Source organism: Colobus angolensis, unplaced genomic scaffold (genome assembly GCF_000951035.1).
Source record: "Colobus angolensis palliatus isolate OR3802 unplaced genomic scaffold, Cang.pa_1.0 Scaffold41, whole genome shotgun sequence".
NCBI lineage: Eukaryota > Metazoa > Chordata > Mammalia > Primates > Cercopithecidae > Colobus > Colobus angolensis.
This window is the reverse complement of record NW_012117488.1, coordinates 5,415,798-5,440,848: the sequence shown is the minus strand read 5'-3', so window position 1 is coordinate 5,440,848 and position 25,051 is coordinate 5,415,798. Positions and strand designations below refer to the sequence as shown.

Below are 25,051 nucleotides of genomic sequence, written 5' to 3'. Positions count from 1 at the left end.
TAGATATTTGATAATGCATGCTTATTACAAATAACAAAAGATAAGGGAGAATCTCAGTTCCCAAATCTCACAACTGTGTACAACAATGAAATTACTGAATGCCATTCCTGTGTAATCTAGCAATGCAATTTAAATGTTTTCTAACAGAGATCTTCGCAAAACACTAAAGTGTTTTAAGGTTAGAACAACCATCATTTTATCAATAAAATAGTTGTAATTTCATGACAGTTTTAAAGGATAGAAATATTTATATCTATGATATTGTATGACAGAGTGTCTCAAACTTTTCCACCAAAATATTCCTAACACCAGTGTAGAATTATATGCACCTCCAGGAATTTAGGGAAATATTTCAAAGAGTCCCCATATAATCACCAAAAAAAACCTTTGACTTCTTATGTTTTATCATCATAATTCATGCAAAATGTAAACTTTAATCCATAATATGGCTGGTTGTTTCAATATACAATATAAATTACTTAAGAGCTAAATCAGCTAATTGTACTAATCCTCAATCTTCAGTGAAAATTTACAGTGCTGAAACTAGCTATGTTAGTCTGTGACATTGGATATCCTCACCCAGGGTTACCTAACTCTAAGGGTATGCCTAGCTCAATCTGAGAAGTAAACTATGGGAGGAACACTGCTTCTGTGGAAATCACAATGCTTAAATTTAAAGTATATATGATCATAAAGTATCAGAAAGCTATAATTCTGAGATACCAGATAAACTATATATATAAAAAAGAATCATACATGTGGTGTATCAAGGGCTGCACACTGCCCCAGGAACATCTCCCCTTGCATTTATCAAGAACCCCTGCCATCTAGTGCTTCAAGTTTCTGATCCTATTATACAGAAATATTATCGGGAAGAGTATTATTTGAAAACTTTAAAAATAATATATGTGTTTTCAATGTTTCTTTATATGTATGCTTCCTCCAATTCTATTTTTAGTGGAGCTTTCATGACAAATAGCTGTTTTATAAAAATCAAATGTGTTTGAACACTTATTACTGAATAAATTTCCTGTTATTGAACCATGATTGCATCCCTAAAATAAAATCTTATAGTTTTACATTATTCTCTTGATACCTCACTGGATTATTGACTAATAATTTTATGTAGAATCACTGCATCATTATTTATGAGTTGACTGGTCAGTGTTTTTTGCTTATTGTCCTATCTTTATCAGACAATAATACTGAAATTTCATTATTTTCTATAGCCTAAAACAATTCCAGTAACCTTTGAAATTACATTTTTCCCCAAAAAGTTAATAAAACTCACCTCTAAACCAAATTGATAATGTTGGTTGTTTCATTGATAGCGCTTCATCCACTTTCGTAATCTCTTCTACGTTAATTGATTTATTCTAATTTTCAACTGCATCTTGAGACAATTTTAGAAACTTACATTTTTTCTGTGAAATAATAAATTTACTCTAGGCTTTCATATGTATTACCCAGAAATCTTCACATAATAATCTCTTACAATTATTTTTGTTTTCCTATGCCTGTGGCCCTCTGTCTCATTTTTCTAATTTTGAATATTTTGCTCTATTTATTCTTAAGTCCATGTCATTATTGGTCATTTCAAATCTATACAGCCCTCAGATTTGTTTATCTACTATTTTTGTTTTCTATATCATTAACTTTAGCATTTATCTTTATCATCTCTTCCCATTTTATTTTGTTTAATTTTATTCTTTTTCTAATTTCTGAAGATGAGTAATTAGTTCTTTATTTTTCTTTTCTTCCTTGATAATGAAGGCATTTAAGCTATACATTTTCCTGAGTGCTGCTTTAGCTGCATCTCATAGATTTTGATATGTAGCATTTGCATTTTTGTTGTTTTCTGGAAAGTATTTTCATTTGTATTTTCTCTTTGACCCAAATGGTTTAAGAAAAAAGTTTTATATTTTCAGTTGGAAAGGTCTTTTTGTTTTCTTATTTTTGTTATTAAAATCTAACTTAATAGTATTATGATCAGATAATGGTGTCTAATCAGCACTTTCTTTTTTAAAACTCAATTAGCCTCATAAGTGATCAATTTTCAATAACATTTCATAAGCACTTGGAAAGGTGTTTCAAGGTACAAAATTTAATACATACCAGTTAGTTGTACATCATTGTTTATGTAATTTATATCCTCTATATTCTTGTTTATTTTTATACAATTAATCTGCTATCAACTGAGAGGTAAAGTCTCTTACCAGTAGTGTGTCTATTTGGTCTTTTCTCTCTTGTGGTCTTTGCTTTATGAATATTGATGTCATGGTTTTTATGCACAGATAATCATACAGTTCACATATTTATTGAGTACTGCACCTTTCAGAATTACAAAAAGAACTTCTATGTCCAGTTTATTGGGGTCTTTTTTTTGGCATTACCTTAACTGGTGGTAAGACTAAGCTTCCCTCAATAGACTTCCTTTTTGTTTACATTTGTCTGATACACCTTTGCCTTTATTTTTGTTTTCATCTACTTTGAAACACTGTGCTTTAGGTAAAGGAAAAGGGTTTGTATTTGTTTTTTGATCCAATCTGAATTTTTTCTTTGAATATATAAACTAAATCTATCTACATTTGCTAATATGATGGTTTGTTTAATCTGTTGTATTATTTTATGTTTTACCACTTTAATTTTTTTTTGTTTTTGTTTTTGTTTTTGTTTGAGACGGAGTCTCGCTCTGTCGCCCAGGCTGGAGTGCAGTGGCCGGATCTCAGCTCACTGCAAGCTCTGCCTCCTGGGTTCACACCATTCTCCTGCCTCAGCCTCCTGAGCTGGGACTACAGGCGCCCGCCACCTCGCCCGGCTAGTTTTTTGTATTTTTTAGTAGAGACGGGGTTTCACCATGTTAGCCAGGATGGTCTCGATCTCCTGACCTCGTGATCTGCCCATCTCAGCCTCCCAAAGTGCTGGGATTACAGGCTTGAGCCACCGCGCCCGGCCACCACTTTAATTTTTTGAAGTCTTTCACTATGTAGTTTGTTTCCTTTGCTTTGCTTTGTATATGTCTTTTGAGATTTAGAAGGGTTTGTATTTTTATTCTAAGGGTTTCCTTTAAGGTTTTAAATGTATAAAATGTCCCTAGTCCTTTCATTAGACATATCTATTACTTCTTTCCTTTGATCAATGTTTTATTTTCCTCCCTTTAACCCTTTCCCATACCCTCTAATATTAGTCAATAGGAGTGTCTTTCTTAGTGTTTATCTTTTCATTGTTAAATATCCTTATATTTCTTTCATCTAATTTACCAACCGTATAATATTTAATGCCTAGCTTCTTCAGATACGGCAATCAGCAAAATTAATCTACTCTCCACATGCTTCCTCTCTTCTCCTACTATTTTTCTGTAATTGTACCATTCCTACATTATTAATTTGTATGGCATTTATATTTTTTCTTTTTCCCACATTTTCTTTTGACAAATAGAGCTGGACTTTTGTAGTAGCTTCTCCAATCACTTCTCTTTGGCTGAAGTTTATCCTCTATTAGTTTCCTCAAGAAGGGTTTATGGGAACAACATTTCCCGAGTGTTGGACTTTTCAGAATTGATTTTTTATAGACTTGTACCTTAAATTTCGTGGGATATAAAATTATTTCATGATACTTTATTTCCTTGAATATCTTGCAGCTGTAGTTTTCACGGTTCTCAGGTGGTCCTTCTAAATCTGAAGTCAGCTAAATATTTTTCTCCTTATAAGTGATGCCGTATTTTTACCAACATTCTCGAAAGAGTTGTTCTTTATCTTTGAAATGCAGTAATTTTATTAGAATATGGCTCCATATTGACCATTCTTGATAAATGTTTTCAGGTGCTTAGTATGCCCATTCATTGCATAGATTCAAGTCTTTTTTTTTTATTTACTTCAGCAAACTTTTAATGAATTGTATCCTTGAATATTGGTTCTATTTCATGGTTTTGGTTTTCTTCTTTAAAAATTCCTATTATGAATATGTTGAATCATTGTTGTCTTCTACATGTGTCATTTCTCTGTAATCCTTTTTATTATGTTCTTTAAATTCATTTTTGTTTGTTTGATTTTCTTATTTCTCTTTACTGTTTCCTAGAAAGTATAACTTCCCTTTGTGCTCCTTCCAATTTCATCTAGATTTATGAGGTAATTTTTCTATGACTTCTTTACTGACTTCTACAAGCTCACAATTCATATTGTTTTAATATCTTGCCTTCTTTTACTTTTCCCTGAGTTCTTTCATTTCTGCCTTAGTATCTTTCTCTGTATAGGTGATAAGGGGGGCATATTTGGTCAGAATATTTGTCGGTTTAATAGCAACTTTTGTGTGTGTGTGTACATTCTCATTTTTGCTGCTTTTCCTTACATGTTTCCTTATTGTATATTTCTACTTGTGCTGTGCCAACTCCTTTTACTCATTAATTCCTAGCCCAGCAACTTATAGAAAGATGCTGGTGGAAGAAGAGGATGGGCTGCGACTTCCAAGTCTCAAAACCCAAAGGCTCTGCTCTGGTACTACCAGTTCCATTCTAAATGGCTTCTAGCCCCACCTTCTTCTCTAAACCAAATCTAGTCCAGGAGGACTTCTGCAGCCAGCTCTATGTACAACCCTTCATTCTCCTTCTCCATATGCCCTCACACTGGTATATGCTTCAGAATGAATCCTTCATCTCAGTAAGCAGATTTTTGCATTTTCTGAGATCTGTCCCCACTGATCCATTTTAGCTATTATCTGTGCTTCTTTATTATACTTTCCCCTGGGCAGCTTCTGCCTTCCCCAGACCCTGTAACACTTGTATACAAGGGCTAAAGGTGTATTTTGGGGTGTGTTTCTCACCTTCAGGAAGTCTGGTTTTGCTGGTGCTTTCTGAAGTCTCACTATTGACCTTATTCCATATGGGCTCTGCTTTTCTGAGCTTATTTTGGGGGTTTGCAGATTATATTAGTTCTCTAGTTTTGCTGAAAGGGATTTTTAAGTTTATTATTTCATTCATTTTTTTCTTCTCTATGATATCCCAGAACAAAAGTGGGAAGATAATACCTCTTGGTTTCAAGTTTATACTTAAAGTCTGCACCCATTTCACAAATGAAAAATCTCTGAAGCACAGAGAGATTAAATAACTTGGTAAAGGTCACACAGCTGATAAATGGTTGAGCTGCATTTGAGCCCAATCAATATGGCTTTAAAGTCTCTTGACTGCTCCACCACACGACCTCTCAACTATTATATTCCCCACACCACTCCACATATTCCTTGGCAAATCTCACTAATTAATCATGGCAGTATTACTTTTACCCCACAGAAATCTCAGTGAGGAATACTCTCTAGATAGCCACCAAAATTGGTACCTGAAGTGAAATTATCAAATTGTCATCCTAATTTTAAGCTTTCATACCTGAGTATGAATACACTTAGCAAATGTGTTTGAGCAAGATGTTAAGAGAAGAGAGGCTAAAGAACACTTAAGGGTAGAAGGCACATATGAGTGGAGCTGGGGAGAAGTGGAGACAAAAAAAATGGGGGTGGGGGAGAGAAGAAGAAGAAAGGCTTTCACTCAGAGGTCAGACTCTAACATTTAATTCATACCTGAACTTAGATATCACCAAATTACAATTTGGGGTTGAATTTAGGTATTTCGTACCAATGTTAACAAGAAATAACTAAGTTGTCTGAAGTAAATTGCTTGTTTTGTGAGTGGTCCTATCTAAAAAAATCAATCCAGTTCATGTCACTTGGAAAATCAGTTATCATTTAAAGAATATTAATGATCAACCCAGCACTATATTAGGTACTTTACATTTTTAAAAAGTAAGATTTATAGCAGCATTTACTAAATTTCCTTGTACCAAGCACTATTCTAAGAAATTTAATATTTTAAGTCACATAATTCGCACAACGACTGTATGAAGTAGGCACTGTTGTTATTTCCATGTGAGAGGAAAAATAAATCATAGAAAAGTTAAATTATCTGCCCAAGGTTACCCAACTAGGGAGTGCAGAGGCAGAATTTGCACTCAGGCAAGTCATCTAAAGCCAATTTCTTATCACGGTGAAATTTAGGAAAGGTATGTGTTACCTAACAGCAGAACTGACTGTATCTCCTTCCTTTATTTGCTTCTGAAGTGTAAAATAAATGGTGGTGTCACCAAGACAACGCCTTGTTCTTTTTACTATAAATACCAAGCCTAATGACTTCATCCAAACCATGGCTACAACAACCACATATGCTGACTCACAAACCTCTCTTCTGGGCTTGCATATCCAATTGTCTATTGAATTTATCCAACAGAAATCAGATGTTCCAAAAGCATTTCCACTTCAATGTATTTTCCCCAAACCTCACTTTTCTTACTTGAGTGCTTCTCTCAGTGAAGAGTCTCACAACCACACAAGCAAGCAGAATAATCTTTTCATAGTGTAAAGTAGATTATGCCAGTCTTCTGACCAAAATCCTCCAACGGCTTTCCAAGGTATAAGACACCTATGCCATTTATTCTCTTCTTATCTCTCTGATCACATCTCCTATCATTTTATCTTACCTAACTTTGCTCCAGCCAAACTAGTATTTTCCTTCATTCTTAAACCCACCCAACTAATTTTAAACTCATGGCATTTGTACTTACTGTTCTTTCTTGTTGGGACGCTCTAAACCCAGGTATTGATTTTAATCTGTATCCTTAACTGTGAATATATTGATTTTAATCTGTATTCTTAACTGTGAATATAACACTTCAGTGAATTCTCTGAGTATAACAAAATCGGTAAGTTCTGTGAGTCCTTCTAAAGTATCACTGAGGCTCAGAGTAGTCTTGGGGACCCCTTAACTTGAAGCTAGTGTCAGAAGTAAGGGTGGTCTTGGGGGCAGCTCTCTAACTTTATACTAGCCCGATATGGTTTGGCTGTGTCCTCAACCAAATCTCATCTTGAATTCCCACATGTTGTAGGGGGGACCTGGTGGGAGGTGACTGAATCATGGGAGCAGGTCTTTCCCATGTTTTTCTTGCAATAGTGAGTGGATTTTACCAGATCTAATGGTTTTATAAGGGGGAGTTTCCCTGCACAGGCTCTCTCTTTGCCTGCTGCCATCGAGGTAAGATATGACTTGCTCCTCCTGGCCTTCCACCATAATTGTGAGGCCTCCCCAGCCATGTGGAACTGTAAGTCCATTAAACCTCTTTCTTTTGTAAATTGCCCAGTCTTGAGTATGTGTTTATCAGCAGCATGAGAACAGATTAAGACATACGCCTTACTCATTTTTTTCTTCACTGATACATCTGCCCATTTCACAGCATTCTCCACTCTCTGTATTTACTCTTCCCTGAATTTCTTGCCATAACAAAGCTTATCTGTTTTTTTTTTTTTTTTATCTCATCCTGTCAGAGTCCTGCTAAGGATATCCCTTCATTCCAATCTTTTTTCATCCTACAAGGCTCAGTTCAAGACGTTACCTCCCCTTTAAGGCATCAGCACAATTTTCGTTTGTTGTTTCGTTAAACACTAATGAGAAATAGATCCTCTCTTAGTATGCTAATGAAATCAGTCTTCTAAGCTTACATACTATGTAGACACAGACAGCCCAAACTTTATTGTCTTTCATTTGAAACTTGTAGAGTAAGCAGCACTGATATTGTTATCACAAGTTAGAATAAAAGAAAGATGAGGGAGAAGGAGAAAGGGGGAGGGAGAGGGAGGAGAGAGAAGAAGTAGATTGAGAAAGAGGGATGGAGAAAGAGGGAGGGAGAAAGGAGAAATTAAGTCTTAGTAGAGGATAAAACTATGACTCATAACCAAGTCTTTGACTCTAAACTCAGTGACTGTATCAATTGACTCTGTGGGGGGAATATAGTACATGCCTAAAGAAATAGATATGGGACATCCAATGGTTATACTCGTTTTACAAGTACAGGGAACCAAAGAACCATTATATGTGTGAATATTCAGCGATACTCTATCACAAATAATTGGAAGAAGAAGAATTCTATAATTATGTTTACTCCCTCAAAATGGAGAGATTTTTACACTTCTTAGTAACTGGTAGTTTAAAATACTTAAAAGAAAGTTATCAATTTTTAGATAAAAAGGAGTAATGTATCACTTTATAAATTATAACAAGTTACAGAGCTAACTCTTAACTATTAAACAACTGAATTAATATAACATAGCACTTAAATGTAAAATTCTCACTGTTTTAAATTTTCGTATGTCTTGATCAGTTAAGTCCCCAAAGCTATATTCTTTCCAGTTTGTAGGAAAGAACAAATATGATTGTTTAAAATAAAGTCACCAAATTTGCAAATGAGAACGATTATACAGACATCAACATACTTTTCTTTTTCTTGCCAATTTACTCAAACTGACTAAATTAACTAGGCAATTGCCTAATATCCACTTTGTATTATTTTGTATAGTCTCAGCTAAATAGTCAATGTCAGAATCAAGACTCAAATACAGCTTCCCAGCTCCAGTTCACTGAGTTAAGGAACTAAAGGAAATTGTTTAAAATAAACCGCTTTATTTTATTTTTTCAAATATTATGAGGATATGGGGAAAAAAGGATCTGGAGTTTTCCCCTTCTTCTACTCAAAGTTATTGTATCCTTATGTAACAGGCACAGAGCTAAACACTTTACATGTGTTGTTTTATCCACACAACAGCCTTGTGTAGTAAGTATTATTATTTTCTTCACTTCAGCATTATTAAAAAAAAGGCTCAGAGTATTTAAGAAACTTGCTCAAGGTCAGTTAGATAATAAATGGTTGAAGCTGGACTTCACTCCAAGATGCTGGCTCTGGAACACCTGTGCTTAAATACCACCATTACACTGGGTATGTTAAAGGTGGCAATCGTTTCTTAAAACTATTCTTAGTTTAAATAGCACATCTATTCTGTATAAAGAGATAAATTCAAGTTTATTTATAAAATGAGAAATGAAGCTCTAAGCTATGTATAAAAGTTTCGGCTAAGTGCCCATACAAGTGTTTGTGCAGAAAGGACTTGAAGTTACTGCAGCTACAATGAACTGCTTCTGTTAACAATAAACACATTTCAGATTAATTTCTATGGGAAATTCTTCCTCGAGATGAGTATTCTACACGGAGATATTTACACATGTGGTTTTCACACCTAGGGATCGTGAACCTGAGAAAGATGTGCATGTTAAGAATTAGTTACACATTATGCATGGTGCAAGTCATTGCAGAGAAGTGTTGTAGCTATGCCAGCATCTCACTGGCAGCAGCCCACCAACATAGACAAAGTAATAAAGAAAATACACATATCAGGTAAGAAAAGGTATCTACATCTGTCAAATCCTCAGAAAACTCAGGCTTACAAAATTAATTTTTCTTGAGATAGAATCATTTATTCATTAGATGACACCTAAAACTTGGACACAAAAAACATACAATTTACATCTATTAATAAGGTACTTAAAATATTTTTTCTTAGCTGTGTTAAAATTTAAGGGAATTTACTGAAACCATGACAAATCACATAGATGCTTATTTCTTCTCATTCTTATAATCTTACTCAAATGAGAATAAGGAAATGTGGTTTAAAACTACAGGGACAAAGTTAATGAGTAGAAGAGACAACAGCAGACAAAATACATCAACAAATTTTTGGAAAATGAAAAGCACATGAAGAAATTACCAGAACTGAAAAAACTGAACCTAAGGGCTTACAGAGGCAAATGCTAATGACAGGCAGGCTGATTCATATTGCAAAATCCTGAAAAGGCTCAAGAATTGAAGTTACCAAATCAATGAATTCAGCATTGAGACTTCAAATTGGGGGGTGGGGATATGTGAGGGAGGGAGGATTGAAAGTTTGTATAAGAAGCTTCCGGACTAAAGGAGACTAAAGGTTAATGACATAGAAACATTGAATTAATCATACAGGAAAATGGAAGGGAAGCACCATATTGAGAAAGAATTTGGCTAAAATTGACATACAAAATTGTGAGACAATCCTCCCCGCACCAACCCAAGAACCTCTTTATATCACTTAACTCTAATAACAGTGGCAACCAGGATTATATTCTACAAGTAAGATATTGGAGGATTCTTCTCTAGAGAAGTTCTGCAGCCTCAGACATGTGTAGCCTAACAAAATAGTCAGATAGGTTTCTACTTAATCATCCTCTATGTGAAACATCTCAGTTAACTAGCCTACCCATGCAAACAGTCGCTAAGCATATTTTTAGTGTCTTACTTTTTTTTTTCTTTTTCTTCTTTTTTTTTTATTTTTTTATTTTTTTGAAACAGTCTCACTCTGTCAGCCAGGCTGGAGTGCACTGGCACGAACTCTGCCCTGCAACCTCCGTCTCCTGGGCTCAAGTAATTCTTCTGCCTTAGCCTCCCAAGTACCTGGGATTACAGGCATATGTCACTACATCCAGCTATTTTTTTTTTTTATTTTTCAGTAGAGATGGGGTTTCGCCATGTTGGCCAGGTTGGTCTCAAACTCCTGATCTCAGATAATGTGCCCACCTCAGCCTCTCAAAGTGCTGGGGTTACAGGCATGAGCCCCGCACCTGGCCAGTGTCTTACTTTTAAATGATAACAGAAATGCTGCATACTTATAAATAACTTCTCCAACATAAAAGACAGACCAATACAAAAATCTAGAACAAAGACAATGCAGAGAGCAGAAGAAAAGTTGAAAAAATCATCATTCTTATTCTTACAGAGATAAGAGTAGACATTGCATCAAAGAAATAAGAACAGGATGCTTTAAAAAAAAAAAAAAAAGGACTAGTCTCAGCGAAAAAAAACCCTTAAAAATTTAAACACAGAAGAAATAAGAAATTAAACAAAATGTTTGGAATAGTAAGTGATGAAAAATCTCATATCAAGTAGTACATAAAACAAAGACGGAAAATAGGATCTAAAAATAAGAAAATAAAGAGCCCAATACTGAAGATTTAATATTTAAAAGACATTGAAGAAAGAGGAAATAAATATATCAGTAAGAAAAACATAATACAGGAAAATTCCCAGAAAATTAAGGATGCTTCCACACTGAAAAGGCCTACTAAGTGCCTAGCACAATGAGTTGTAAAAAGACCTGTATCAAGAAAGATTATTGTAACATTCCAAAACATCAAAGATAAATAAATGATCTTAAGGGATTTAAAGGGAAATCAAAAGGTCACATATAAAGGATCAAGAATTAATATAACATCAGATTTAAAAAGTCTGCAAGCCAGATAAAACAGGCAAAAGATGAAAATCTTTGAAATTCTGAGGGAATAATATTTACAGCCTAAAATTTTATACTCACCTGAACTACCTCTAAGTGTAAGACTGAGAATAAACACATTCTCAGAAATGGAATGTTCTAAAAAATGCACCACCCAAGTGCATATTCTCAGGATGCAACTGGAGGATATGCTGTACCCAAATAAGGAAATAGACTATGAAAGATGAAATAAGAGTTCCAAGAACTCCATCTAACACAGATATCAGCTCTACTGGAAGCTTAGAGAACTACTGGTCCATAGCAGAGTAGAATTTCAGCATGCAGAAGGAATATCTCCCAGAAAAAATCAAATTTCTGGAGTATTTTGTGTGTTTTTGGGGAAAATATATTTCAAAATATCTGAGATTTAGTGATAGTGACATAGAACATAAAGCAAACAGAAAAGGAGGCAATCTTGTAATATTTACAAGAAAAAAATATAAATGTACATGGCTCAGTGATTAAAAAATATGCACATGGTAATAATAAGCTGCATTGTGAATATTAATTTAACCAAAAATTGGATAAAACTATATTGAGAGAATAGAAGGAGGAAAAGAAGACACAGAAAATAGTACAGAAATGTTAAATCATCATCATTAATAATAGGAAGTCAATATAATATTTAAACATTATAGTATTAAATATAGATGTTAAAACCAAAAGAAGGTGCTAAAAGAGTTTGGGCAGAGAATAGCAGGAGTAGGTAAGGGGAAGGGACGCTACTTTTTGCTATATGTTTTGTCATACAATTTGGCCTTTAAACTTTGTACAGTACTTGTAATTCTTTGATATACTTTTTTAAGTTTTGAAAAATCTCATAAGCACACAAATATTTATTTCTGATAAGTCTAACTTAGAATATCTCTCACTCAAACATATTCAGCAATATGAATATAAATAATATCTGTGATCATATAAAAACACAATTTTTCTGATAATGGTTTTCCAATCTCCTGAGTAGGTGTTACAAATTGCATCATGCCAATTTAATCACAAAATTTCTTTTAGGAAAATAGTGTTTCCAAGTTTCTGATAGTATACTATTTCCATTTCTTTCCTGTGCTCAAAAATATTCAATTTTCTGAAGTCTGAGAGGTTTTCTAAAGGACTTTTCTTTTTGTTAAGAACTGGCAATAAAATCTTAGGTCTATAAGACTGAAAATTATGATGCTTGCCCTGAAATAAAAGAACATATTTTACATTCTGTAAATGAGATATTAAGAGTGAAAGAAGTATATTGTTTCTTTCATTTACTACTTTTGTTGGTTCTAGATTTTTAAAAAATCTATTCATAAATATCTAATTTTCCCTATATCTTTCTTTCATAGGTTTCTAAGATTTTGATAATAATATATTTGGTAAATTATTAAACTCGTAATGCCAGTGGCTGGCAAATGTGAAGCTAGAGGATGTTTAAGGGAAAGAGTTTTGTCTTCAGAGATGGACAGACCTAGATTCAAATCTAAGCTATAGGTGAGCCACTTCTTTGAGTCTCAGTTTCTTCATCTATAATGCCTACTCTGTAGGTTCATTATGGTGATTAGAATAATATATGTAAAGTACCAGCAAAGGACATGATACAAAATATACATTTAATTAATAATTATATTCTTCTCTTCCTTATCTTCTCTGTGGCTCTAGGAGTCTCAGTTTTAAGGAATTTGTAGACTTTGTGGTCAAAATAGGAGCTCAAATCTTGGTTCTACCATTCATTAGGCTGTTACTTGGAGGTGGTTACCTATTCTCCTTAATCTTAGTTTCAGCAGTCCTATCATGGCCATAATTACAAAACCCTGCGATGAGGCAGTGGTGAAGAAAATGTATATTCTACTAGCACAGTGACCAGTAGTTCATAGTAAGTTCTCAGAAACAGTAACAGTGATAATAACAATAAATTAAAAGAGAGAATTTTTCTCCTCTTCATGACTACTTCAAGCAAAATGAAGTAACCTAAATGCCTTGGTCAATAATAGTTTTTCATGAAGTTACATGTGACATGTGGCTTAATTTAATCATTTCCCATAAAAGAGATTTAGAAAATGTCTCCTAAGAAATATTTTAATTCATCTATATAATAGTTGAAAGAATATTTATCTGTATCTACTTGTCAATTTGGTCAACCAGAATACAATTCTGACTTTTTGGCTTCTCTCTACCTTGCACATATTCATTCTAATTTGTTCACTTGTATTTTTCTTACTTTCTCCAGCACAGTTCTAGGATTTTTCTCTTTGACTTTAGTATGTTTTTCACCTTTGACAAAGGCATTTTTTTCACTTTGTTCCTAGAGACATTATCTTATTTACATTTTCAATCATTGGCAATAGGATATCACACAGGAAATACAAGATGCTTCAATCATGTTTAAATGAATGAATTAGGATATACATAGACTCCTGAAACTCTATCATCATACTACCAGAGTAATTAACTAGCAGGCACAAACAAAACAAGTTTAGGTTTATTTTCTAAACCTCCCCATTTGAATTAAATAGAATCCTAAGCCTATTACTATGCAAAGTCCATTTTGTTTCTTAATGATGCAAATCTAGACGGAACATTTATTATACGCTTTTGTTGTATCAAGAAGTGCAAAGGTAATGCAGTCACAGTTTGCCACCCCCAAGAACTCCCACTTAAAATGAAGTCACAAGCAAAGCCTTTTTATTGTACAAAACTTCTCTTTTATAGAGTTTGCTTAAAAATGTAAGCAATTTCACAGACAGAAGATATGAGTAATTTCTTAAAGGTCATATTTTCCCCCAAAATTGGTTTTTTTAACCTTACATTCTCATGGTACTGGGTGGAATTTTTGTTATTGTTTAATGTTGAATTTAAGGCTATGATGAGTTAAAAGTTATGTACTTTTGCTGTCTGGAAGTAGAATTTTTAAGTAAGCAAATAAATTAAAAGGTAATTTTCTTACCTTGTTCTTGTGCATGAACAACAACCCCAGCCACACATAGCACAATAAAATGAAGAAGTGGTTTCCTAGGAAAAGAAAAAAGCATTTGGGAAAAACTTACTAGTTGGACATTTACAATCATATAAAATCCAAAACAAAGTCTATGCAAGATTAAGAATTAAGCGATTATTTTAAATAGCATGATATTTTAATATTCATAGTGGTTAAGACCAAAGGCTCTGAAGGGAAATTCCAGTTTTGCCACTTACTGTGTGACTTGGGCACACTTTTTAACCATTCTGTGCCTTAGTTGCTTTATCTGTTAAACCTATCTCATAAGATTTTCCAAAGATTAACTTAGAAAGTTCATGTAAAGCACAGGAAACAGTACCTGGCACATAGGAAACATTCAATAATTATGAACTAGTGTAGGTGGTATTATTATCATATATTATGTTAAATTACCATGTATGCAATTTCATACAAAGTAATAGAAATTTCCACAAAAATAATGCAAATTATAGTTGCTTAACTATAGTGATTATAAATTAATGGAACCAGCTATTTATTTGTTTAAATTAATGGTTATATGTGAAATTCATTTGAATATCATACTTAAATTACTGGTACTAGATTCATGATTCTTTGGTTTTGAAAATAGCAATGACCTGTAGATGTCAACACTGAGCATTTTGATTAGTAGTAGCTATAAGCACAGTACCCAATCACTACAAATTAAAATGTCCACTTGTATTGATGAGGTTTCTAAGCAAAAATGTTTTGTGACATTGTTAGCATAACCAAACTTTTAACAAATTTTGCTGAACATTCTTCTTAATTGGCTGTATCTACCTCCAAAATGAAAATTAGAGAAATAATTTTGAAGAGATATGATAAGCATGCTGAAAACAATACTTCACTACCTAATTTTGCTAATATAGACCCTGATTCTGTTTTTGATTCTAACCCAGGGACTGTTCAAATGATGTATTTGTAAAATGCAGTTCTGCAAGGAGTGATGATAGAGCTGTCTATAAACCATTAATTCCTTTTTATTAAATTCCTGATGTGCTAGTAGTAATTGGTACATTTTCTATTTATTACTAATAAGATGTTTTTACCTTTACCAACTAGTATAAGGAGCATCTTAATGTAAGAAAGATGATCTTTTTACAAAGTTTAAGCCAGCAAATATAAAATCAGACTATTTATAATGGAACACAAATTTCATTTGTATTAAAATGGTATTTATCCTTTGTTAGTAATTTTAAAATCAAACATTCTATGGTCATACTTAGTCCATAGCACAGCTCTTATAAAACAAGGTTTTGATGGAATACTTAACAACTGCCACTAACTCTACAAACAAATCAACTGAATCATTGCAGAAATTTCAGCTGATATAGATAAATAACTAAACCATATATTGCAATGAGGCCTATGAAACATTCTTATATATGACATTATTCATTTAGATGGATGGTTCCCAAATGTCAAACTCACCTGAGCAACTTGTAAAAAGTGCAGATTTGGGGCCCAAACACAGAGATTATGATTCAAAAATTTGCGATGGATATCCAGGATGCATACATTTTAACTAGGTGATTCTAATGCAGATTGTATGTGTACCAAACTCTGAGAAAAAACTATTTAGAACATTCACTGTGTTTACATTTACAATGTTATTAAAATATATCTAAATAGATTTTACTTTTGCTTAAATCATATATATCTAATTTTATAACATGACATGACCCTTAAATTTTTATTTGGCCCTTTAAAAAATCCTTTTCTACTGCACTAGGTCCGTGGTTTTCAAACTTTAGTGTGATTAGAATCACATGAAGGACTTGTGAACAATCGCTGGGCCTCACCCCCAGAATTTCTAATTAAGTATGTCTGGGGTGGGGCTCAAGAATATGCATTTATAACAACTTCCTGCATGTGCTGATGCTACTGATCTGGGACTACATTCTGAGGACCACTACTCTAAAATAAATGATCCTCAAGAGATGATATAATGTCTGCCTGTTTGGATGTTTTTACCCCTTGGCTGCACACTGAAATTACCTGAGGAGTTTTGTCTTGTTTTTGTTTTTGTTTTCTTGAGACAGAGTTTTACTCTTTGTTACCCAGGCTGGAGTACAGTGGTACGATCTCAGCTCACTGCAACCTCTGCTTCCCAGGTTCAAGCAATTCTCCTGTCTCAGCCTCCTGAGCAGCTGGAATTACAGGCACCTGCCACCACACCCAGCCAATTTTTGTATTTTTAGTAGAGATGGAGTTTCACCATGTTGGCCAGGCTGGTCTCGAACTCCTGACCTCAGGTGATCTGCCCACTTCGGCCTCCTAAAGTGCTGGGATTACAGGCATGAGCCACCGTGCCTGGCCTACCTGGGGAGTTTTAAAAACTACTAATAATTGGATCTTTCTCTCCCTGCCCCACAGAGATTCTGATTTTAATGTGTCCATAGCACAGGCATTTTAAAACATTTTCCAGTGTTTCTAATGTGCAAACAAGGTTGAGGACCATTGTGCAAGATTAAAATGATGTGTGGGCTCTCCAGGATGTATCCTAATGTGATTCAGAGCTTGAGTAAGGAGGCTATTTACCTTTCGAACTTATATTTCAACATATAACTGGCAGGATACATATCAGTGAGATTAGGAAACTGCTTACTTAGGATTACAGTCAATGAAAGATGGTGCATCTGAATTATGCTGTCTTAAGTAGAAAGTTGAATGTGAATGGAGGCATAGCTCACCTGCCCAAGGTAATCAGGCTCACTCAGATGCATAGAAACAACCCAACAGGCACTTTTCCCTTAAAAATAACTAATGACGATTACAACAGCCAGAACGGCTCATTTAGCAATTCAACAAACTCATCAACTTCCCCAGTGACCTCGGTAGAGAAAAATGGAAATAAACATGTTAACAAGTTCATTCCTGGTGTGAGGCAGGAAAACCTGAGTACATCAAACATCTTTCTTTAGACAGGTGATCCTAGGGGATTATGACAAGTCAATTGAGCCATACCTTACGTAAATGTACCTATGTACGAAAGCTGATGACTAACTGAGTGGTAGAGATCAATGACTGAAATAGATTATCTTTCTCTTTGTTTAGTTACAACCAAAACTAATAGCCAACTGAAAAAGAACAGGAAAAGTTTCTTACAAGGCATTCAAGGCCCTTATTATTCAGCTTCAATTTCCTTTTTCAGCAGTATGGATCCCACTACCCCTGATATCTCCAAAGTTCCAGTCATACCAAGTTATTCTCCATTTGCTGGGAAGAGCTTGTATATGTCTGAAACGCTCTCCCAGTCTCCACCTATTATTCTTAAGTATACCCAAAGCCTAATTAAATCAATACTTGCTCCATGAAGTTTCCCATCATCTCTAAAGGGGAATGAGTCTTTCCCCCATCTCTGTACTTTTGATACATTAATTGTGACTTTATTATACCCCTATAAGTGCTACCTTTTATGAAAGTAAATATCTGAGCAAGCGGCAGGTCTTCATCTTTATCTCTAGTGTACCCATGTGTTACATGAAATTGACAGTAAATACTTTTTAAAAGAAAATGATCAAAAGTATTATCTCCAAATGACTAAGGAATTCGCTTTTTCCTTATGGACTTGATTCTTTTAATACTTGGAAAAAATAAAATAAAACACAGGCAATTTTAGTTAGATATCCAAAGAGAGAGAAGGGAAATAGAATTTTTAAAATCTGCTATGGTAGCATACATGGAAGCCTTCTTCTTCTTTTTTTTTTTTTTCCTATTTTTCATTTTAGCTTTCTTGTCTTTGAAGTGGGTACACAGAGTAAGGATGAAGCTTCATTGACATAGTCAATTTGATAAAGAGCCAAACTCCATCATTGTGTAAAATGGGTATTTAATGAATCTAAGATTCTTGGGAAATGTCTAATGGACTAGGTTTGTTTGTTTCTTTGGATTTTTCTCCTTATGATATTACATTTACTATACATTTCCTAAACAAATAAAACTTATCAAGTTGCCACATTAGCAGTAGATGGTAGAGTCCTCTAGGGAAGCAGCTGTTCTTTGTCCTCTTCTGGGTCTTAGCTGACTCATCTATTATGTGATGACATAATACAAATTTTAGGTTTCTTTGTTTTACATTCCAAATGTAAAATCCCGTAATTTGTGTGTATGATGGGATCACATTAGTATACTGGCATTAAAAGACAAAAAACAAATTACTTAGCAAAATGTTATATATATATGTGTGTGTGTGTGTGTGTACACATACATATATATAAAGGGTTTGTTTGTATATATATGTATACACATACATATATATAAAAGGTTTGTTTAACCACAAAACTGTAAAGGTCTTCCTATGGTTTTGGTCCAATACTATTTAAGTAACCTAAAATAGTCTACTAAGTTGTTAATTCATTCATATATTTAGTTTACTCCCACAAATAGTCTAGTTGGTATATTAAACATGAACATTTTTCAAATATTCAAAGCATGTTTGTTTTCATTCACTGGTTTGTATATGTGGACTATGTGTCACTAATACAAAGTTACAGAGTCATAGTTACTCAGACATTTAACAAAATCAGACCATATCCAAAAGAAGTCAACAATATGGTAATAAACACTTAATAAAGGCTCAACAAATATAACCCATGATATTGATATCTAACAAAAGAAGAAACACTCTGCATGAGTCTGGTTGCTAGTCACATTTTCAGTTTGACACCAGCCACAGTCCAAACATAACCAGACATGCGAGGGTAAAGGCCTAAAGAGGAGAAGACAGAAAATAGACATCCAAAGGCCATACTCAGAACATGTAAATGACTAATATCCATCCCAGGCATCATTCCTAGATGATTCTTAGAGCTATTCAACTTCCTCTTTGTTCAAAGGATCTAAGTTGCTTTAGGGTAATCCGAGGAATCTTTTTTGTTTAGGGTACCCATGAGACTCTTAGGTATTATAACATATGTCTTCAGGCTACTGATGCTCATTCCTACATAGATTCAATTTATAATAGTGGGAAGGACTTCTAAAATCTTGTGAATAGGCAACTTTTTATGAGTTGGTGACCTTCTTTTAAACCAATTGAAAATGGTGAACAAATCTGAAAAACACACACACGTGATATACATCAATAATTTCAACAATCTCCACCACCCTACATTTACATGCCAAAAACTTCTTAAGTCATGACAGCTTTACAGATTTTGCTCTTTACTAGCTACTAAGATCCAGTAAATTTCTGTTCTTTGTTCTCAAAATAACTGAAAAAAAAAAAAAAGAGTTTTCAATCACAGCAGTGAACATAAAGTTGGATGATTCAGGGACCAAAGTAGTACTGTCACTAACTTACTTACAAAGAATTTTTCAAACTATTAATTCAACTCAAGTGGTAGTTGTACAGCTAAACCAGTGTGAAGCATACTACAGGTTGAGCACCCCCAATCTGAAAATCCAAAGTCCTAACTGCTCCAAAATCTGAAAAGTCTTGAGGGCTGAAATGATGCCATGCTGGAATAATTTTATACCTGACTTTATGAGCCACAGTCAAAACTTCATTTCATGCAAAAAATTACTAAAAATATTTTATAAAATTAACTTCAGTCTATGTGTATAAGGTGTACATGAAACGCAAGTGAATTTCATGTTTTGACTTCAGTCCCATCCCCAAGATACCTCATTTTATATATATATGCAAATATTCCAAATCTGAAAAAATTCAAAATTCAAAACACTTCTGGTCTCAAGCATTTCAGATGAGCAGTACTCAACCTGTAGAGCTTTTCGTTAAATTCCAAGCATTCAAGCAATTCATGCAGTGCAAGGGAGATAAAACTTAAGAACTTCATATAGCCAAAATGTCTAGAGTCCAGTCAGTAGGAGGGAAGAAAAATACCGCTAAACTAGTCTGTCCTAGTAATATCACAGAGAGTGTTAAACTATTGCCTAGCTTAGTAAAGTTCCTGCCACATACTAGTGTTAGATAAAGATTTTCAAATGAACTAATGAATCAGATAATCTTCCAGTGAAACTATCAGGTGGTCTTGCATTTCAACAAATACATAAATTCTCTGGTATCTTCTACCTATACTCCGATCCCAAAATCAAGAAAAATCAAGTCTCCCTAACCTCTAGTTGTTAAACATGGTTTAAAGGCCTTTCAGAATTTGGTCTCTGTTTATCTCTCCAGCTCCAGCTCCAGTCACTTCTTCCCTAGAATGTGTACTCCAACCAACTTCATTTCTTTCAGGTCCTCAAATGCACTGTGCTGTCTCATTTGTGAGCCTTTTATTGTTCCTTCTGTCTGGCAAATTTCATGTTCTTTTCACTAAGGTCTCAGTCTAGATTTCATTTCCTTTGGTTGCCTTTTCCTTCCAGTATTATCCTTTCCTCCCCTACCCACCCATCCAAGACTGCTAGGTGCCCCTCATGTATATATCTTCCTCTCATTTCATGATACTTGGTTGTTTCATTTACTATTTCCTCTGTTAGATTGGTCACATTGGGAGGGCAGCAATTGTGGATCTGTCATACTCCATCATTGTACCTCTACTGCCTAGAACCACACTGGGCACATGGTTGGAGCTCAGTAAACATGTGTTGAATAAATATGTTAATGAATGATGAATAAATGAATGACAGAATAATGTTAGCCTTTTATGAGAATGAAAATAAAATTGTCTTTAGTTCTCACTTACAGTTACAAATTCTAAAATAAGTCATAGTTGGAAGGCATGGCAAGGAAACTAGCACAGCTATTCTAATTCCCATAATAAAATTTACTTTTATTCTGCAGTTCACAAATTACCAAGCAGAATGTCTAAATGACACTCAAAAGTATTTTCCATAAATTACATTTCCTCTCCCTGAGTCATCAGTTTGTTTTAAAAATTTATTTGAACACAAAGATAAGCAACTTTAAAAAATAGAATTTCATGCCATCTAGGAAATAGATCTTTATATTCCAAAAATTCTTTTTGGTTATGAAAGTCTTTATTTACTGTAATAGCCTGCCTGGGAGACCTTCTGATAATATGTCAAATTGAGATATCTAAAGCTGACTTTCAGATTTCATTTCCTTTTTTTAATTCTACAAATTCACATTAGGCAACCCATATGAAAGACCCCATGAAAGAAAGTGTCTGTAAAGATCCAGTTTTAAACTGGAAATGTTTTTCGGTGACTAATCAGAACTGTGATTTTAAAAAGCGCTCCCTCTCTTACAAAACATCACCACAAAAGGAAAATAAAACTCAGGGATTTCATCAGAGACTCTAAGGTTTAATTCAGTGGCCTGACATTATAAATCAGCTACTTCTTCCGAATCCAGCTCCCCGCCCCCACGCCCCGCCTCAAACTCCGAAGGGTTGGTGGCATTATTTTTCAAACTGAAAAATTCCAAATTATTTATGAAAATTCGATTTTCTAGAAACAATTTTTTCAGCCCAATCATTAACTATCTTTCCCAAGTTTGCATGTGTGTGGTTGGAGCTGTGAGTTCTGTAATCTGATGTAATTATGGATTACCCTTAATTCTCTGCAGCCCATCCCCAATGGCCCCTGTAATAGAACAAATTGGATATTATGAGATAACCAAGGGCTGCAAGGCCTCTGGTGGTCATGGGAGACAAACACCTTCATCCAGAACCTGCTACTCATCCCCACGTCTCTGCACAAGGGTTCTCTTCCCACTCCACGTTGTATAATTTTTCTTCAGAAGTTCCTCTGGTGCAATCCATTCTATTTGGTTTCTCTGCCTCCCTCCCCCCAATCATCTGGACCCAATTTACAAACCCCAAACTGCCCAAGAATTTATGCAGGGCCTTTTCTGGGAGCGTCTGGAAGGGAAGTGTAAACCAGACAAGACAGAACCCAGGAGCAGATCTGCTTTAACCCGGGAGGTTGGTCACAACTACCAAGGGGAGTGTTAGTCACCAGCGTGGGCCTCGTGCGATTGCAGAGGGAAAGCCCTCAGGGCGGGAGCGGCAGGAGGGCAGCATGCGGAGGCTGGCTGGGCAAGAGCCTCTCTGCATCCGCCCCTGATCAGCGGGAAGATCTGTCAGTTTCGCAGGATCGGCTGCAACCCCCGACTCTCCAAGCTGGTCCACACAGAGGGATGTTTATGGAGAACAGCGGCGGGAAATCTTCTGCCTGGGAACCCCATGCGACCTGCGTGAGCCGCTTTGAGAAGGCAACCCGCAGAGCTCGACCTCTACTCGCTCCCGGGACTCCCCAGCCTCCAGTACCGCGCTGCCCGCACGGGGTTGAGGAGGCTGGGAGGTTTCCTCTTCACTGTTGAATGCGGATGGGGGTGTGCGGGGAGGTACATCTGGTTAGCTGGGAAGCCCAGCAGCGAGGCTTCCAGGGGTCCGAGGAGAGCGCGCGCGCGCACACCAGCCAGGCTGGGCTGCATGCGGCTGGGAAGCACATGTTCGTACAAACACGACCACAGGCGCTCTTTCTCCGCACCCCGCCTCCGCCTGCCCTCAGCTGACACGGTCAATTCTGTTCCCTGCCCTCCTCCCACCTACCCTCCTGAGGGGCAGCCTCTCTGCAGAAGACTTCCACAGCCGCTTCACCCTTCTCACCCAGGGGCCAGAAGCAAACTTGTGTAACCCACTGACCTCTTCCAGGGGGACCAGGGCATCCAGCCAAAGCCGTGCAACCCTTGGTCCACGCCCTTTTCCCAGTGAAGGCATGGGAGCAGGTACAGCGCCCAAAAGGGAGGTGGGGTGCCTGTCAGGACCCGCCCAAAACCGCCCCAGGAGGGGCAGGCCCGCCCCCATGTCCGAGTGCTCCCCTCCCCAGTCCCTGCCGCGAGTGCCACTTCCCCAGTGACAGGGCAGTGATCAGGGCGCAGCCTCGGCTCTGATGGGCAATGTTTGTTGGCCTTTTAACAAGACGGGATTGCCTCTGAGCCCGTGGGTAAAGCAACCCCTCGACGCCCGAGGTTCTGCAGCCACCCCCTTCCCCCACCTGGCGACCCTTCCTCACGCCCGTGTCCAGTGGTCCAGGCTGCGCACACCGACCCTGGGTGATCTCTAGCGTCACAGCAATCGCCAGGCTGGACGCCCTGAGAAGCACCTCGGGGAAGCAGGACCTCGACAGGGCCCTGCGGGAGGAGAAGGGGAGTAGGGCGCGAGGGCGGCGGGGGCTGGAGCCAGAGAGATCGTCTGAGCCGAGCTCTGGAGCTTCGGGAGCCGCTGCCCTGGACCTCGGGACTCGCTCCAGCGAACTTTTCCTCTCGAGCCAAAAGATCACTTTAGCATAAACTTCTGAGATCTGCTGGCACGAGGCATCCTTTCAAACACAGTATTTTACAAGCTGAGAAGACAAGGGGAATATACCGCGGGTACTTGCCCGCTCCCAAAGCCAAAAAGTGCCAAGGAGCCGGACCTCAGGTCTCCATCAGGCTCAGCAGAACCAGGGGGTGGAGAGAGGGGTTGGTCTAACCCCTACCCTACCCGGCGGGTGGGCTACTTACGTTTTTGCCGTAGGGGAGACTTTTCCACGCCTTGTTCTGTGGGCTCCTAAATGCATTTGTATGCATTTGTCCGTGCAGCAAAGCGCTAACGGAAAACAGAAGCCAACTCTGAACTGCTTAGGGTGCAGGTACTGTCCATGAAAAAGGGAAAAAAACAATCACATGAAAACCATGCTCCAAACCCGCAACAAGAAAAAATAGTGGGGGGGGGGGCGGTTGGTGAAGTCGGAAGGAGGTAGGAAATAGCACCCGAAGGGGAAGACAGGCTTCCTAGCTCTCTGGCTCGGTAACGAACGAGCCCACGGTTGCGCTCCCCGGGGAGGGTGGGCGCGGAGGTAAACCTCACTGGGAGGCCGCGGGGCGCCGGCGGCAGCGAGAGCCTGGCTGCTAGTGCAGCACTCAAGTTCACTTGCGGTTCAAAGGCGACTCTGTGACTCCAGTGGAGTCCTCTGCTTTGGGCCTGGGAGGAGAAAGGGTGGGGGTAGGGAAGGAGATGAAGTGGGGGAGGAAGTCCTTGGAAAGAGCCCGCGCCCGAACATTTGTCAAACAAGCACACACACCCACTTCGGAAATCAAGTCGGTGCGAGGGGGCCGGTGGCAACTGCAGGAGCTCAGCGTTGACTGCCGCCGGCTGCTTTTGCCTGGAAGAAGAGGAGCCAAGCAAATCCGGCTGGTGTTAAATTTCACCGCTCACTGACTTGCAATGACATCACCAAACACAGCGCACACCTCCCCCTCTGCCCCCGCAACCTTCCCCGACCCAGCGCCCGTCCCAGGCGCCCCCGTTCGCCAGCCCTTCGGGGTCGGGCTGGGCCAGCCGCACCCCGGACACGCTCGCTGCTGCCTGGGTACCACCCGGATGCTCTCCTTCCCCACTTGTAGGCGGCTAGTATCCTTTCTTCCATACCATGTTCATGTTCCATTCGCCATCTCAGCAGTCCCCAATTTGATGTTTTCCTCTTGCGTGTCTCCCATCCCCAATCTTTTTCTCTACTCTCTTCACCCACACCTTCTGAAATGACACTTAGAGGAGGCCTTCATTACCCTGCGACCTTCTTGCCTTCTTTGCAGTTAGGCCAGTGGCCTACGTGGTATTATTAAATGACTTTAACTGTTCTCATTTCTACCTTTCCTCCCTTCACTCTTTCCTTTCAGTCTATCCCCCTTAAGACCTTCTACTGACTTTTCTCCTGTAATTCACCTTTCTGCCTTTTCCTGCCTACAGGTGTGTTTTACTGGTTCACATCAAGAGCACATCACACACACTACACTCACACAATCTCTCTCTCTCTCACACACACACACACACCACCGCCTTAACAACTTGAATACCTTCTCCAATTTTTGTAGCAAATTTCTTCTTTTGACACAAGTCTCTATGCTCCCATGGCCTTATACTAAGAAATCCACCTTCT

The 25,051-nt window shown here is 37.3% G+C and overlaps 1 protein-coding gene across 1 annotated transcript in view; it reads right to left on the bottom strand.

The window, feature by feature from the left end:
• The window catches only part of COL24A1 (collagen, type XXIV, alpha 1), a 395,043-nt gene extending 370,975 nt beyond the window's left edge, over positions 1-24,068 (bottom strand). The window contains exons 1-2 of the mRNA XM_011956095.1: positions 23,637-24,068; positions 14,153-14,217 (exon numbers count right to left, since the gene is read on the bottom strand). Of these exons, the coding sequence (XP_011811485.1) occupies positions 14,153-14,217; positions 23,637-23,692 (121 nt within the window). The 5' untranslated portion in view covers positions 23,693-24,068. The remainder of the gene's footprint in view (positions 1-14,152; positions 14,218-23,636) is intronic.
• Positions 24,069-25,051: the final 983 nt, after the last annotated feature.